The sequence below is a fragment of the Callithrix jacchus genome, chromosome 14 (assembly GCF_049354715.1).
Source record: "Callithrix jacchus isolate 240 chromosome 14, calJac240_pri, whole genome shotgun sequence".
NCBI lineage: Eukaryota > Metazoa > Chordata > Mammalia > Primates > Cebidae > Callithrix > Callithrix jacchus.
Window position 1 is genome coordinate 86,553,004 of NC_133515.1, and position 16,922 is coordinate 86,569,925.

The 16,922-nt window shown below is 46.6% G+C and overlaps 1 protein-coding gene across 4 annotated transcripts in view; it reads right to left on the minus strand.

The window, feature by feature from the left end:
- The window catches only part of PLB1 (phospholipase B1), a 154,025-nt gene extending 148,737 nt beyond the window's left edge, over positions 1-5,288 (minus strand). For all 4 annotated transcript variants that reach the window (XM_054245111.2, XM_054245110.2, XM_078349616.1 and 1 more), the window contains exon 1: positions 5,179-5,288. In XM_054245111.2, the coding sequence (XP_054101086.1) occupies positions 5,179-5,233 (55 nt within the window). In that variant the 5' untranslated portion in view covers positions 5,234-5,288. The remainder of the gene's footprint in view (positions 1-5,178) is intronic.
- Between the last annotated feature and the right edge of the window lie 11,634 nt (positions 5,289-16,922).

Here is a 16,922-nt window from a genome sequence, read left to right on the forward strand (position 1 = left end):
AGCAAGCGTGTCAATTCAGTGATGTCTGTAACCCAGATTCGCACTGTGGGAGAAGGATAATACATATATGGAATGAAAGAAGGAAAGGAAAAAGTGTAGTTCTACCTAAAATTAAAGATATCTTTATAAATTGATTGTGTTTTTTTTAAAAAGAAAACTGATTTCTTAATTCTGTCACTGAAATGGCCTAGACAGTAACACATCAGCAGCAACAAACATTCCCAGCGCCTGGGCCTTGGTTTCTAAATAACACTCCCTATCAATAGAAGCCTCAAAGAAACAGCTAATTCCAGGTTTGGGATGAGGAAATAAGAGGTTAGCTGGGAAAATCTTGTACCATGAAGTTTAAAAGTGCTTAAAAATTGATAGGGGTACAGAAGTCACTTGAAGAGGCTCTCACTGGCCAAATCTGTAATAACTTGGACATCAAAATGAAAAATAACGGGCCTGGATTATAACTCACTGATTAATAAGAGTCTATACATGAATTTCTTTTTTTTTTTTTTTTTTTATGAGATAGGGTCTCACTATATTGCCTAAGCTGGTCTCCAACTCCTAGGTTCAAGCTATCCTCCCTGCTTAGCCTCCCATAGGTGAATTTCATATGAAAAAGATAAGACAAAAAGGAGTGGTGAGTTCAATTAAATATTTTTTTAAGTGGGGGAGAAAAGGGAATCTCTTTTTTTTATGCAGGAAACCCAGTTAACAATAGCAGAAGGAAGAAGAAATGATAGAAATAGAAAAATCACCATTTTACAATCACCATGGTAAAAATATAGGCAAAAAATATCAATGGATGCTAAAAATCACGGGGAAAAAAGGAGAGTCACACAGTCTCACAGTCTCTCCCTACGGATAATTTATAAACCACATCAGGGAAGGTATGTTCACAAGGGAAAAAAGCCAGACAGGCACCACCTTAACCAAATTATCAAATTTGACATCATCAGCTAGGGGATTCGTGAACATCACTGTGTTCCCTAATGTGATGTATCCAGGACACAACCTAATCCATCTAGTATTTCTGCCAGAAGAGTTTAATCTGATTCTAGCAATGAAACAATTTGGACAAATTCAAATTGAGATGTGAACACGCACACAAAAACCAGCCGAAGATGTTCAATGGCACGAAAGAAACAAACCAAAAGCCAAAAGAATTATTCCTGATGAAAAGAGATTAAAGAGACAGGACAAATAAATGCAGTGTATGGTCTCTGATAAATCTAATATGCAATGACCAAAGAAATGAACAAAATAATAAGAGTCAACTAATTCACAACAGCAGCAGATTAAAAGAGTAAGTCACGCAATCATCTCAATAAGTACAGAAAAAGCATTAGATAAATTTCAACATCCACTTCTAATTTTTAAAATCCTCTTAGCAAATTTGGAATAAAGGTTTCTTAATCACATAGAGCGTATCTACAAAAATGTCTTTAGGAAACACCACACTTACTGATGAGAAATCAAACTATTTTTTTTTTTTTTTTGAGATAGAATCTGGCTCTGTCACCCAGGCTGCAGTGTGGTGGCGCCATCTTGGCTTACTGCAGCCTCCACCTCCCAGGTTCAAGCAATTCCCCTGCCTCAACCTCCCAAACAGCTGGGATTACAGGTGACCACCATCACATCTGGCTAATTTTTGTATTTTTGTAGAGATGGGGTTTCACCATGTTGGCCAGGCTGATCTCAAACTCCTGACCTCAGGTGATCCACCCACCTTGGCCTCCCAAAGTGCTGGGATTACAGGTGTGAGCCACTATGTCCAGCCTAACATTTTCCTTTTGAGCTTGGGAATAAGATAATGCCTCCAATCATCATTTCTATGGAAAAAAGAAATTGTTGTGCAGGCACCAGCCGGCACAGCAAGGTAAGAAAAAGAAACCAAAGGTCTACAGATCGAAGAGGAGGTAACAATACTGTCATTATTGGCAGGATTATATGTATTAGGTTGGTGCAAAAGCAACTGCTATTTTGCCATTGCTTTGTTACAAAGCAATAGAGCACTGATCCAGACTTGACCCAGAATTCTCCATTTTTTTAAAGGTCAATTGGAACAATGCTATGTGCATTAGTTCTTCTGATGGGAGCATTAAATAGCATTAAAAGTCATGGCAAAAACAGCAATCACTTTTGCATCAACCCAATAGAAAACCCAAATGAATAAACAGATAAATTATTAAAATGTGTAGGAGTTTAGTTTATTTCAAAATCAACACAAAAATCCATTTTATTTCCATATACCAATAACAAACATTTTCAAAATAAAAATTTAAAAATCCACTGGCCACACAACAAAAATATCCATACCTAGGAATAAATTGAACAAAATACATCCATGCCTGCAACAGAGAAAACTTCCAGAGGCATTAAAGATCTAAATACATGGTCATGGATTGCAAGACTGAACATTGTAAAGATGTCTATTTTCCCCAACTTGATTAGTAGAATTCAAAGCAATCTCTATCAAAATCCCAACAGGTTTTCTCCAGTGGAAACTGCCAAGCTGAGAGTAAAATGTACATGGAAATTCAAAGCCACAACACTTCTGAAGAAGAACAAAACATGGGATGACTTATTTTCTCAAAAACAGAAGTTAAAATGAAGCCACAGAATTAAGATAATGTGTTATTGGCCCTGAGATAGATAAACGGACTAATACAGCAGAAAAATAGTATTGACACAGAGAGACACCTACATAAATCCTTAATGTAAAAACAGAGGCAACTCTTCACAGTGGTGGGGAAACAATTGATTTTTCAATAAATGGTACTAAGACAACTGAGTATCTGCATTAAAAAAAATAGGGGGCTGGGTGTGGTGGCTCATACCTGTAATCCTAACACTTTGGGAGGCCGAGGTAGGAGGAATTGCTTGAGCCCAAGAGTTTGAGACTAGCCTGGGCAACATGATGAAACTTCTTCTCTACAAAAAATACTAAAATTAGCCTGAACACAATATTTTGATTATACACTCTGAGTGGGTGTGTGGTCCCAGCTACTTGGGAGGCTGAGGTGGAAGGATTACTTGAGCCTGGGAAGTTGAGGCTACAATGAGCCATAATTGTGCCTAGGCGACAGAGTGAGACCCTATCTCAAAAAGAAATAACAATGAAAACATTGGGTTCCTCTCTATACTATTCCTAAAAGTCAATCCCAGGTGTAGGGGGATTGACTCAAATGAGAAAAGTAAATTTATACAGTTTTTAGAAGGAAATATAGGCTATCTTCATGACCTTGAGGTAGGAGAGGAGTTCTTCGAATAAGATAGAAAGAACACAAACCATAAAGGAATATTTAAAATTCATATACTTAAGAATAAAGGCCGGGCACGGTGGCTGAAGCCTATAATCCCAGCACTTTGGGAGGCCGAGGCAGGTGGATCATTTGAGGTCAGGAGTTTGAGACCACCCTGGCCAACATGGTGAAACCTGTCTCTACTAAAAATACAAAATTTAGCCAGGCATGGTGGTAGGTGCCTGTAATCACAGAAACTCGGGAGGCTGAGGCAGGAGAATCACTTGAACCTGGGAAGCAGAGATTGCAGTGAGCCGAAACCAAATTACTGCACTTCCATCTGGGTGATAGAGCCAGACTCTGTCTCCAAAAAAAAAGGACCACATATGATAACAGAACTCTGAGCCACAATCTGCAATCAGCCAGCCCAGGGAGCCACACTGCAGCCTCTGCAGCAATCAGCCCAGAATGGTCAGGTCTGGTTAATGACTGCCATCTTCTCTATTTTTTGCTCCGCTTCCAACTCAGGACCAGTCAGAGAAAGCCAAATACACTCCCAGCTGGATAACTTCAGATGCCCTGTCTCTAGTCAGCTGGTCCCCAGCTCCCCAATACCAACAACCTCCAACCAGAGCAGACCTGAAGATTGCCCTTTTTCCACTGGAAAGCTTTTCCACTCCCCTGCCTGCCTTTGAATCTTGGCCAAACACAAGCTATGGCTTGCTACAGCAAGCTCTGAATAAATACCTCTCTTTGTTCTCATTTGGATGGTTTTCATTTATTTACACAAAATTCAGAATTTTACTCATAAAAAGTCCCCATAGAGTAGGAGGATAAGCTTCAGGAGGATGAGCTTCAGAGTGGAGGAAGGTATTTGTCATATGTGTAACCATCAAAGAGCTAGTGCACAGCATATATAAAGAACTCCTAAAAAACATCAATAGGAAAAAGACTTGAACAGGCACTTCACAAAAGAGAAACTCAAATGATCAATATGAAAACATTCCTTGGCCTCATCAGTAATCAAGGAAATACAATCATCCTGTGCAGAAGGCATAGCCGGCATCGTCATTCTCCCCCACTGCTCAGAGCGGTAACTGACTTGCCCCAGAGGAGCCTCAGACCTGGGGCTCAGACCCTAGACTCTGTCCCATGCCTCCTCCTCTCTCTCTCTGGGGGTTGGAAGGGGGTCAAAGGCAAGTGCCTTCTCACTCCAGAGCCTGTCCTCTCATCTGGAGAAGATGAAAGATCATCTTTAAGGCCCTTTTCAGTTTAAAAGATTCTGCCTTCCTATGCAAAAGGAGAGCCAATGATGGAAAGAAGAGGGGCAGAGAGGGATATCAGCAGAGGCACAATCTGCTCACAGCCATTCACGTCGGGGGGAGTGGAAAGCCTGGCTGGCCGCCCACTCAGTTCAGTGAAAGCTCAGCACTCTGCTTAGCAGAGCTAAAGAATGTGGGCAATCTTTTAGAATTTATCATCTGGAAATCTGTCTTCCTTTGTCCTTTAGCGAAAAACAAAACAAAGCTTATAAATAACAATAGTAATAATCAATATATGCATAGTAGTAGTATTAATATTTCCATTTTAAAATGAAAAAAATCAAGGTCCAGGGAGGTAGAAGAACTTGCCCAAGGCCACACAGCACCAACAACTAGACTCCAGGATTTTTTTGTACCACGGTGCTGCTGCCCGACAGCACTTCTCTCCTATCCCAAGACCTGCCTGTCTCCCCACAGCCTTTGGGACATGTAACCCTGTGCATGCATCCTCTGCATCCCATTCCACAGCAGGCAAACCAGACTTCTTATTCCTGAACTGTACACTTTGTGCTTTATCTCGTCAAATGCACACACTCCTGTCACACGCTCCTTGCCTAAGCAACATGGGACACCAGAGGAGCTAAACCATTGGTTCTCCTCTGAGCAAAAGGCACGCTTACCTTGCCCCAGAAGCAGCAGCAGCCCGAAGAGGAAAACACCCGGCTGCAGTCCCATGCCAGAACGCTGGAAGTGTCTCCGGCCTCTGGAAGAGCTGCTCCAGCAGAGAGATGGGCTATCACGCCTCCACCTGCTTTTATGCTCCTCTGTGTTCTGATAGTGCACCTGTCATAAATTTTACCGTGTTCACCTTTGAAAGGGGGCAGTGGCAGGCTGTAAACGATAAATATTAACATTTAGGTGGCAGAGTTTTTCAGGCAGATGAGTCCATCATAGATAGCATGTTCTAGTCACAGATACTAACAGACCAGGGTCACATAGCCGCCTCCATACAGCCTTCCATGATGGTGGGTGCCCATAAATTGCTGGCGTTAGGGTCTGCTGGGAAGAATGCAGACTTGGGAATCCCAGGTCCTGGTCAGAATTCCAAATCAGCCACAGCTGTGGGAAGTTGGGTGCATCCCTTAACTTGACCTCAGCTTTCTCAGCTGTAAGCCAGGAGATCCAAAGCACCTTGCAACAACTGTAAACCATAAAGCCACCTCCAAATGTGAAATATGTTCCCACCATGTCTCAGAAGTTCTGCTAGGTTTCCTGGTTTGCATGACACAGAGAAGTTTGTTTCTGTTTCCCCCATGGATGGCCAGTTGTGTTGGGAGGATGTGCATGCCACACATTTGTTGTCTGCATGTTGAATTCAGAGATACAAGCCAGAGAGGTGGAACCAAGCTTGATGCAATCAGCGGTTTCCTTCAAGCAAACTAAGGAATGCTAGACTGGGTCTAAACTGGGCAGACAGAGCCGGCGTTTAAAGCCTGAGTGACAAAATACTCTTGAGAGCAGAATTTAACTTTGTTCCACAAATACCAAGAAGCAATTGCTTTGGTGGATATGAACAAATATATTTAAATTATCCTTGCTTTCTGGCCACACCTGTGGGTGTAAGGCTGGGATCCTGACTTCTGAGGTCTAGTTAAGACTCTGGGGCTTGTTCCCATGACCCAACCTCAGATCCTGATCTCCTGGCTGACCCACTTTTCTCACATTGAAAAATCACAGTCAGGCACAGTGTCTCACACCTGTGATCTCAGCACTCTGGGAGGCTAAACTAGGAGGATCGATTGAATCCAGGAGTTTGAAAACCAGCCTTGAAAACCAGCCTGGGCAACCCCATCTCTATGAAAAATTAAATGAATTAGTCAAGCGTGGTGACATGCACCTATAATCCCAGCTACTTGGGAGGCTGAGGAAAGAGGACTGCTGGAGCCCAAGAGTACAAGGTTGCAGTGAGCTATGATTGCACCACTGCATCTCAGCCTGGGCAAGAGCAAGACTCCATCTCAATTAAAAAAAAATTTTTTTTAATCACAGTGATTACCTCTATTGTTCTTGAGTGGGAAGTGAAGATGCAGTGGGTAACCCTTTGTTCCCGAATCTCTGGTTTTAGGATGTCGTCTTCCTTTCTCAACTGCTCTGAAAAAGTGTGACTTGTGGGTCACCACTGATTTAGCCATGCCAAAGCCTGAGTCTAAGCCTCAGGATGGTAAGGGGGTCTTGGGATATGCCAGAGGTATGTGGACAATGACACACTTAGTCTAGCTGGGCATCAGCTAATTCCAGAGTCTGGAAGAGGGCAGCACACAGAGACACACAGAGAAGAAGAAAATATACCCAAGGCCAAAGTCTGTGGGGGCCAAGTGAGCACAGGTGCCCCAGGCATGTGGACACTTATCATCTTCATTAAACTGCCCCCAAGGTCAATGAGAAACCAGCTCTACTGTCCCACTACTAAGGATGTCAGGAGTCCACCCAGTTTCGTGCCACCAGCAGCTTTGAGGAGCATTGCTGAACTTGCCTGGGCTGAATAGGCCAAGGTCTCCACTTACATGTAGGCCAGCTGGAGGTGGGTGGGAAGGACACAGGGCATGGGCAGAAATAAGTTGGTTCCACACTCCAGGTATTCGCCCCATCTCTAACTGCTTCTCTCCAGGACTCCCACAGCCCAGATGGGTTATCATCCTTCCTCAAACCTCTTTCACATTTGGAAAAATTGAGAAGTGCCTTAAAAACAGTTAGAATTTCTGTGAGGCATTTTGGTATGGGACAGAGTGAATGTCCTCTTAGGCAGACTAAATCTCTGAGTCCCATCCATGCGTCGAGGTATCCTTATCAACTGTGAGGCTGTGGGGGAAGCAACATTTCTTTGGCACTCTTTTTAAACATTTTTTAAAAATAGAGTTGAAGTCTCACTATGCTGCCCAGGCTGGTCTTGAACTCCTGGGCTCAATCAGTCCTCCCACTTTGGCTTCCCAAAGTGCTGCATTTACAGGCATGGGCCACCTCACCCAGCCTCTTGGCACCCTCACAGGCACGGCAACTTAACTGGCACCTACTATCTATGTGTTCTCATAGCAGCTAAGAAAACACAGGAAAAGTTGTTGTCTGAAGTCAAAGACAGGCCCGTCACTTGTCCATAAAATTTTTTTTTCTGATTTTTGCTAGAAAATGCCCTAAGAGGACATATCCTATAAAAGGGGATAAGAAATATTCTCCATTTCAGATTTTAGCAACAATCACCAGGTGCTCCTTTTGGAAAAGGCACAGGTCCGTGAATTCATCTCTCTCAGGGATGGTGGCACATGGCTTGGTTTCTTGGCCTCTGAAAAAGCTGAGCATTTGCTGTTGTCCAAGAATCCACAGGGGAGCGCTAGACTAAGCTCCTGGCACAGGGCCCATGGGGATTAAAGCAGTACAGGCCTTCCATGAGGGTTTGCAACCCATTAGTATCCCATTGCTCTGCTTTGATTAATGATCAGCCCATTTTTAAAAATGAAACAACGTATCTGAGGGCATTGCAATATAATAAGGGTAAGTAACACATCGAGAAACCTGCTTCAGCTACATGTAGTGAGGCAATTATGTATTGCTCAATGTAGGTCACAGTCCAAAAAAAATTTGAAAACCACCACAACTTCGGGGAGTAATAGATCCACAAGAAAATCCCTAGACTTTGAGAAAAATAAAACAGGTTTGTTTTTCCTTCTGGTTAAAGATGTAGCTAGACCCAATTCCCTTGTGTTAGGAGCTAGAAGCAATGTCTACCAATGGCTCTGAGTCTTAGGAAGAAGAGTAAGTTCAAGTCAAGTGTTTTTTTTGTTTGTTTAGTTTTTGTTTTTTTAAGAGACAGGGTCTTGTTCTGTTGCCCAGGCTAGACTGCAGTGGTTATTCTCGTGCATCATCATTGCACACTATATCTTTAAACTTCTCGCCTCAAGCAATCCTCTGCCTCAGCTTCCTGAGTAGCTGGGATTATAGGCACACACCACCACACCCAGCTTCAGCTCAAGCTTTTTAATGACTGTAAACAGAAAGTCAATCAAACTGTCCTCTTCTTTCAACAAGGAAAATGTAGACCCTGGCACCTGAGTGAGCTCTGACAATGTGACGGGAAGTATGGACCAGCAGCCTGCCATCTTGGACAAGTACCCCTTGATGCCTGTTTTAGGAAGACACCCCACTGGAAGAGGGAGGGTACACACCAGAACTGTGGGAGGAGTGGAGCCAGAATACCATATATCCCAGAGGAATCTGCATTATGGCAGTAGTGCCCTGGGGATTTTCTGCCTCAAGTTTCAGCTTTTCTGACGTTCTGACTGGTCCTCACCATCATGGCCTTCCATTGCTCATACTTTCTGCCTGGAAATAGTCCTATGTTCCCAGAAAGGGAGGGGCTGGGCCTTTCTCTTCCTACCTCCTTGGTACCCACAAAACTCTTCCCCCTGGAGCACCTAGCCCAGTGTTCTGCACATACCAGGCCCTCCACAAATCTTCATTCACTGGCTGAATACTCTCCAGGGGCAAAGAAGCAACTGGTGTGACTGGCCTGTGTCCTCCATTGCCCTTCCCAGTCACAGAAGTAAAAGGAGCCTTGGATTAGGACTCTCCAAACCTGGCATATTATCTAGATGCCAGGACTCCTGTGTATTTCCAATGGGACCTGGGTATATGCATGCAAAACATTGTCTAATGCAAGTAGCTGGGCTGACTTAGCTTTCCTTGGGCAGAGGATTTGCTTATAATCAAGATACTAAAGACAAGAAGAGCTTAATTAAGGAATGAGAAAGGAAGAGATAAAATGAAGGTACCAGTAATGCAATTCTATTTTTTAAAATGTGGTTTTCAATATCACAGACTTATTAATGAAAGAGAAAGACTGATGGGACAAATCTCAGCAGAACGCATGCTCCCTGAGGGAAGGGACCTGGCTGGTCTTGTTCTTCGCTATGTTCCCAGCATCCACCCAGATGGTGGATGAATAAATAAATGAAACTCAGAATAAAAGGAAAGAGACCAAGACTACTATAAAAAGATCAGCTCAGCAGAAAAGGATGAGGATGGAAAAAATGAAAGGAATTAAAGCATCTTTTAGGATAGAAGGCTGCGGAAAAAGAGAGGTACATTGCCCAATACCATGAAGCGTGGTGGGAACAGATGATGGAAAATAACATGGGTTCATGGTCGAGCTGTCCCCAACATCACACCATTACCCTTCCACATAGTGCTTCTCAATCCTGGCTGCACATTGGAACCACCTGGAGAACTTTTTAAAAGAATACTCGTGGCCAGGTGTGGTGGCTCACTCCTGTAATCCCGGCATTTTGGGAGGCCAAGACGAGCGGATCCCTAGGTCAGGAGTTTGAGGCCAGCCTGACCAACATGGTGAAACCTCATCTCTACTAAAAATACCAAAATTAGCTGGGCGTGGTGGCGCACACCTGTAATCCCAGCTACTCAGAAGGCTGAGGCAGGAGAATCACTTGAACCCGGGAGGCGGAAGTTGTGGTGAGCTGAGATCAAGACCCCAAAAAGAATACTTGCGCCCAGGCTTCACTCTCAGAGATTTTGATTTAACGGGTCCAGGGCAGGACATGGGCATTGATCCTTTTAAAAATTCATCAATAGATTCTAATGTGCAGCCAGGGCTAGAGCCACTGTTCTGGTAGAGCCAGAGCTCTCAGGGACCTGCCCAGTGCCCAGCACTGAGGGACAAGATGGCTCCATCTCTGCTGCCTCGGTTAAGGCAAAGGTTCACCGGATATGGAAGGATGCCAGGACAGGCTACTGAGCACTGACAAAATCCAGCTGACCTGGAAGCCTCTCCAGATAGGAAACCCAGGGGAAAGGCACTGGGTAAGGTGCTGGGACTTCTCTCCAAGAGGTCAGGGAGTAGGCGGGAAAGGGCTGTTTCTAGTGCCTGGGGAAGGCCCATCACTGCGTACCAGGACGCGTGGGCTGGAAGCCCAGATCCACTGTGATGCCTATTATCACCCGCAGTCATTTCCTCTTCCTCGTGCCTCTGTTTCCTCAGCTGGGAGATTGGCAGCATGGATTCCATTCTTTTGCATGCAGTGTACACTCATCTCACCCCTCCCCTACCATGGCAGTGGGGAAGGGGCGAGATGAGCTGTGCACTTCACACCTCCTGGATGCTCCCCTTCCCACACCAACCGTCAGCACAGAGACAGGTCCTGGCACAGGCTCAACACCATTTGCAGGTGGTGGACGTGTGGGCCCCCACTGCACAAGCCCTGGCAGCCCCCAAGTCACACTGTCCTTTTGGTCTCTTTCTCTTTCCTCTCCCTCTTGCCATTTCAGATTCAGGGCCTCCTAGACCCCCAGAGCCCTTCTAGCAATGACTAGGAACTTTGCTTGTGCTTTGCTTCCTAACCTGTACTCTTCCTAGCACATGGAGGATGGTGATCTTTCTACAGCACAGAAGGTAAGAGAAAAGTTTATATTTGGCCGGAGATGATTAGCAAGGGGTCCTGAACAGCCCCAAGCCCCTCCTGGCAGTCCTGAAGAGCTCTTTGCCCATCTGTGACCCATGAGAGTTCCTACATCCAGGTCCAGATTTAAATAGCATTTATTGAGCACCTAGTATGTGCCAGGCACCTGGTTATTCAAATGTATAAATGTTGTGTCATTTAATACCAGCTGTATTTCTCAGGGGTTAAGAGTCTCAACTAAGATCACCCAACAAGTAAGTTTAAAAGGAGGCTGTGACCCACGTCTTCTACCTGCATCCACTAATGTGTCCCCAGAGTGACTGCGAGCTGCCCTTTGAAATGCCCTATACACCCCAGGATGAGGCCTGGAAGGCCATTGATTCTGAGCCAGCAGGGAGCAGTCCTCAGCTCATGCACCCGCTTTTCAGGAGAGTCTGGCAATGGGGCCTTCTCTCCTGGACTCTGAGTCTGAGTTGAGCATCCAGCCCAACCATCACAGAGCCTGGGCCCCAGGGCTCCCCATACTCTGTGGAGGAAGTGCCACTTGTCCTGGCAGAAGGCACCTGAAGAGTGTCCCCCTTAGTACCATCTCAGAAGGACTGGTACTCCCAGGATTCTCCCACCCATCCGAGCTTGTGGACGCTGAGTGTGCCCCTTCCTCCTCCCCTGCTTGGGGAGAATCCTACCAGTGGATTTCCAGAATCCAGGAAAGCAACAGGAACTAGGTCAGAACTGGTCAGCAAGCACCTGGACCTTTACAGCCACCTAGTGCAGTCCTTCCCATCATACAGAGGAAGATATTGAGCAAAGAAAGAGGCAGACAAGCGCCTGAACTGGGGTTTTGGATTCCCTGATCCAAGCCCAGTGTTCTCTCCCACTCATTTTGTAAGACTGGATCACCACGGCCACATGCAGCAGCGGTACTTCTAGTCCGGTCTTACTGATAACACAACCTCAGGAGGATTTGTAACTTGCCTCCATGACTAAGGCAGAGCCCAGAGCTCTTGCCTCTCTACCATAGCCCAGGAGTGGCCAAGTTCTAGCTATGGAGACTCAACACAGACCCTGTGCTAGCAGATACCGCATAAAGCCCGTGTCCACCCCATCTCCATTCTGGGGAGGGGGTCCCATGGAGACAGGCCAGTATGGCTGCTGGGCCCTGGCACATGGGAGAAACTTCCCTGGATCTTCTAGAGCTGAAATCCCCTGTGTCCTGGCCCCATGTGGCAGGGCCAGGAGATGGCTCTGGGGAGAGAAGCGGTGTGAAATTTGATGCTCTGCCCACCAGGGGGATCCTGTAGGAACACCTGCTGTAGAGCTAATCTTTCCCTCACTTAATTCCCTTTTCATTCTGTCCATGGGAGCTATAATCTGTCCTTCAAATCCAAAAGAAATAACCAAAGGCTTCCAGTCTTTCCCTGGGAATCTCATGTGGTCCAGACCACAGTGGGAGGCTCCTGCCTCCAACAACCCCAAGTGTCATGCACTGACCCCATCTATCCCCCTGGCCTGTGTTCAGAGGACAGCATATGCCCAGAAAAGCTTCTCCTGGACAAGGGGTCCAGGGAGGAAAGATTGCCTTTCTAGCCCCAGTCATGGCAACTTACCAGCTGGGGAAGCCTCTCCACCCGTACTGCAGTCACTCTGAAATGGCCTCTGAGCCTTTGGCTGTGTAGCAGCGGACTGAGGTGGCACAGCATGGCATGGATGGCATGGCATGGCGTCATCAGCTTGTTGGAGCTGAGCTGTCAACATCATCAGACACTGGCACGTGGGTGTTAATAGCTTTGGTAATAATGTGCAAGCTTGCTTTCCAGCTACGCAGGCCCACTGTTTACCTTTGACGGTACCCCCTGGGGAGAGGGTGGTGGTGTGAGAGTAAGCAGGTGAAGGTGAGATGAGACCGGGACAGGCTTCTGTCCCCAGGGCCCTGATGCAGACTGGCCACTAGGCCTGGCTAGGCTGACAGATCTGTGCTGACCTCTAGCCATGGGGACATCAAGCTGGACTGGGCACAGCCCTGAGGAGTTTGCCATCTCAGCTGGCTCCATCCTGAGGGACTGCCTACTACCTCTGCCACCAGGCACAACTAGCTGGCATTGCAGCCTCCCATTCCTTTTTTCTCCTCCACCTCCTGCTTCTCCTCCTCCTCCTCCTCCTCCTCCTCTCTCCTCCAACTCCTGCTTCTTCTCCTCCTCCTCCTCCTCCTCCTCTCTCCTCCACTTCCTGCTTCTCCTCCTCCTCCTCTCTCCTCCACCTCCTGCTTCTCCTCTTCCTCCTCTCTACTATCTCCTGCTTCTCCTCCTCCTCCTCCTCTTTCTCCTCTGCCTCCTCTTCCTCTTCCTCCTTCTCTTCCTCCTCCCCCTCCTTTTCCCCCTCGTCTTCCTTCTCCTCTTCCTCCTCCTCCTCCTCTTCCTCCACTTCCTCCTCCTTCTCCTCCTGCTTCTCCTTTTTTTTGAGACAAGATCTCACTCAGTCATCTAGGATAGAGTGCAGTGGCTCAATCTTGGCTCACTTGGCTCACTGCAATCTCTGCCTCCTGGGCTCAATCCATCCTCCCACCTCAGCCTCCCGAGTAGCTGGGACTACAGGTGTGTGCTACCATGCCTGACTAATTTTTGTAGAGATGGGGTTTCACCATGTTGCCCAGGCTGATCTCGAACTCCTGTGCTTAAACCATCCACCCACTTCAGCCTCCCAAAGTGTTAGGATTATAGGCATGAGCTTCTGTGCCCCGTTCCTCTCTTCCTTCATGGATTTGGGAAGGGCTTTGTTCATAACTGCAAGGTTAGCACCCGAAGAGTTAATCTAGGCAAACAGAATTTTCAAATTCCACATCTTTTCCATTCTAATCCCTGCATATTTTCATAATATAATCTTCCTGGAACAGACTGTGGCTTAAAATCCACAAAAATGTTTAGAAACTTGCCACACAGAGAGAAGGTAGGAAAGCCAGATGTTCCATCCTAGTTTTTCTGCACCAAAAACTTGCGTCTCTTAACCCAGGACACAACACGGCATCACTTTTGTCCAGCTGGGTATGGTCCTTCATCGACCCTCAGAGACCTTCTCGGAGCGTGTGGGAGGAGGAGCATGTGGGGACACAGCTCTCCAGAGCGTGGCCTCTGTGGGAAGCCTGGCCAGCCCCTCTGCCTCCCACTCACTCTCTTCGTGGCTGCCGGGCCACAGCTGCTCACACCAGGTTTCCAGCGATTCCTCTCTGTTGGCATTGAGATCAATGTGTCCTTAATCGTGGTGAGGCTCTGATTCTTGCCGCTTAACATCTCCCACCTGAGCTGCTGTATCATCCCTTCAGGGTCAGCATCCCTCGCCAGGGGGACCTTTCTCAAGCACCCTCTGCTCATTTGTCCCTCCCCCTCAGTGTGGCTTCTGCTCCCACCACACTACTAGAATTGCTTGAAGGTCAATCATTTGTTCAATCCAACAATGAGGTCCTCAGACCTCACCGTACTTGACATCTCAGCGGCATTTCACAGCCAGCCTCAGCCCAGCCCCTTCTCTTGGACAACGTGCCCTCAGCCTCCAGGCTCCCAGTGTCCTGGTTTCTTCTCCCCGGCAGTTCCTTCTCAGCCTCCTTTGCCAGCTCCTTCTCTGCTGCTGAAGTTCGTCTGGACCCTCCTCTTTCTACCTGTCTCTCAAGGCAACCACATACACCTCATGGTTTCATTAAAAATCATGTGTTGACCATTCCCCTATTTCTTTTTTTTCTTTTTCAGACAGAGTCTCACTCTGTCTCCCAGGCTGGAGTGCAGTGGTGCAGTCTCAGCTCACTCCAACTTCCACCTCCTGCTTCAGCCTCCCAAGTAGCTGAGATTACAGTTGCATGCCATCATGCCTGGCGACTTTTTTTTTTTTTTTTTAGTAGAGTTGGGATTTTGCTATGTTGGCCAGGCTGGACTTGAACTCCTGACCTCAGATGATCCACCTGCCTTGGCTTCCCAAAGGGCTGGGATTACAGGCATGAGCCATCGCGCCTGGCCCATTCCCCCATTTCTATTTTTAGTCAGACCTCTCTTCTAAGCTTCAAACCCCATAAACTCATTCATGAACTCAGTCTCCACTTTGATGTTTCAGAAGTACCTCAAACTCAATGAGTTAGGAAACGAACGTGCGATCTTCCCTGACTCATTTGTAACCCATCGGACAAGGCAGCAGTGGCTCATGAAACCACTCACCATTCTTCATCTCCACTGCCCCAGCTGGGCCCAGGCTCTGTCCCTCCTCCCCTGAAGGGCTGCTCCATGTCTACCCTTGCTTGTTCCAGTCTTTTCATTTTCACACGCCTGAATGATCTTGTCAAGGGGCAAACTTGATGCTCTCTCTCTTTCTTTTCTTTTCTTTTTTTTTTTGAGACAGGGTCTTGTTCTGTCACCCAGGCTGGAGTGCAGTGGCACAATCACGGCTCACTGCAGCCTTGACCTCCCAGGCTCAAGGGATCCTCCTGCCTCAGCTTTGCTGGTAGCTGGGACTACAGGCACTTCCCACCATGCCTGGCTTTTGTTTTCTTTTTTTGTAGAGATACATTTCTATCATGTTGCTCAGGCTGGCCTTGAACTCCTGGGTTCAAGCTACCTGCCTGCCTCGGCCTCCCAAAGTGCTGGGATGGCAGGTGTGAGCCACTGTGCCTGGCCAACTCCACTCTCTTTGTGCTGAGTTCCGTGGCTGTTTTATCGACTTGTCAAATCCAGGTATTTATATTTGGTTGATGTTTCCCTTTGGAACTGCATCCTTGATGATTTGCTTCTACCGTCCCCTGTTTTTTTCCTGTGTCCTTAAAATTTATTTATTTATTCATTCATTCATTCATTCACTCATTTATTTATTTACTGAGGCAGAATCTTGTTCTTGCCCAGGCTGCAGTGCAATGGCATGATCTCAGCTCACTCCAACCTCTGTCTCCCAGGTTCAAGTGATTCTCCTGCCTCAGCCTCCCAAGTATCTGGGATCGCAGGTTCCTACTACCACCTCTGGCTAATTTTTTGTGTTTTTAGTAGAGATGGGGTTTCACCATGTTGACCAGCTGGTCTCGATCTCCTGACCTCAGGTAATCCGCCCGCCTTAGCCTCCCAAGGTGTTGGGATTACAGGCATAAGCCACTGCGCCCAGCATTTAGGTGTTATTTAATCATGAGAAGGAAGTTTAGAACGCAGGCATAGTTCCTACAATTTGGCTGTTTGAGGCGGCCTCACAGATTGGAAAGTCTGCAGTTCTCTCCAGACCAACATCCTCTGAGAACAAACTTTGCTGTGGGTGACCAATAATACCTGATGAGATTGTTTTCTCATCTTGGCTATTTGTCCTGAGAACCTGGTTTAGATTCAGGGAGAGCATTCTCTCTGATATATTCTACCTGCTAGGGACTCAAGACTGTTGGGTCTAAATTCTGAGGGGCTGACCGTTAGGTCAGGGGCCCAAGACACTAAGCTGTCTAAGTCCCCTCAGCTGACTGTACATTGGAATTGCAGTAACCAGGAGTCTTCTCAACCTATCCTCCCCCTCTGTGAAAACTTCCAGCTTCTGATAATATCCACATGACCACCACAACTTCTATCTCCCTAAATGGCAGAATTTCACCCAGGATGTTTTGGCATTCAATGAACACTTCGGGGGAACATTTAATCTCATTCAAGCTGCTCATTTGAGAGGTGCCTTAAAACAAAAAGAGAATAAAATTCCCCTGGCCCAAGAAGTACAGCATTTTTTATTTTATTTGTTTGTTTTTGAGACAGAGTCTCACTCACTCTGTCACCAGGCTGGAGTGCAGTAGCACAATCTCGGCTCACTGCTACCTCTGTTTCCTGGGTTCAGGCGATTCTCCTCTCAGTCTCCTGAGTAACTGGGATTACAGGTGTGCACCACCAGGCCCGGCTAATTTTGCATTTTTAAGTAGAGACGGGGCTTCACCACGTTGGCTAGGCTGGTCTTGACCTCCTGGGTTC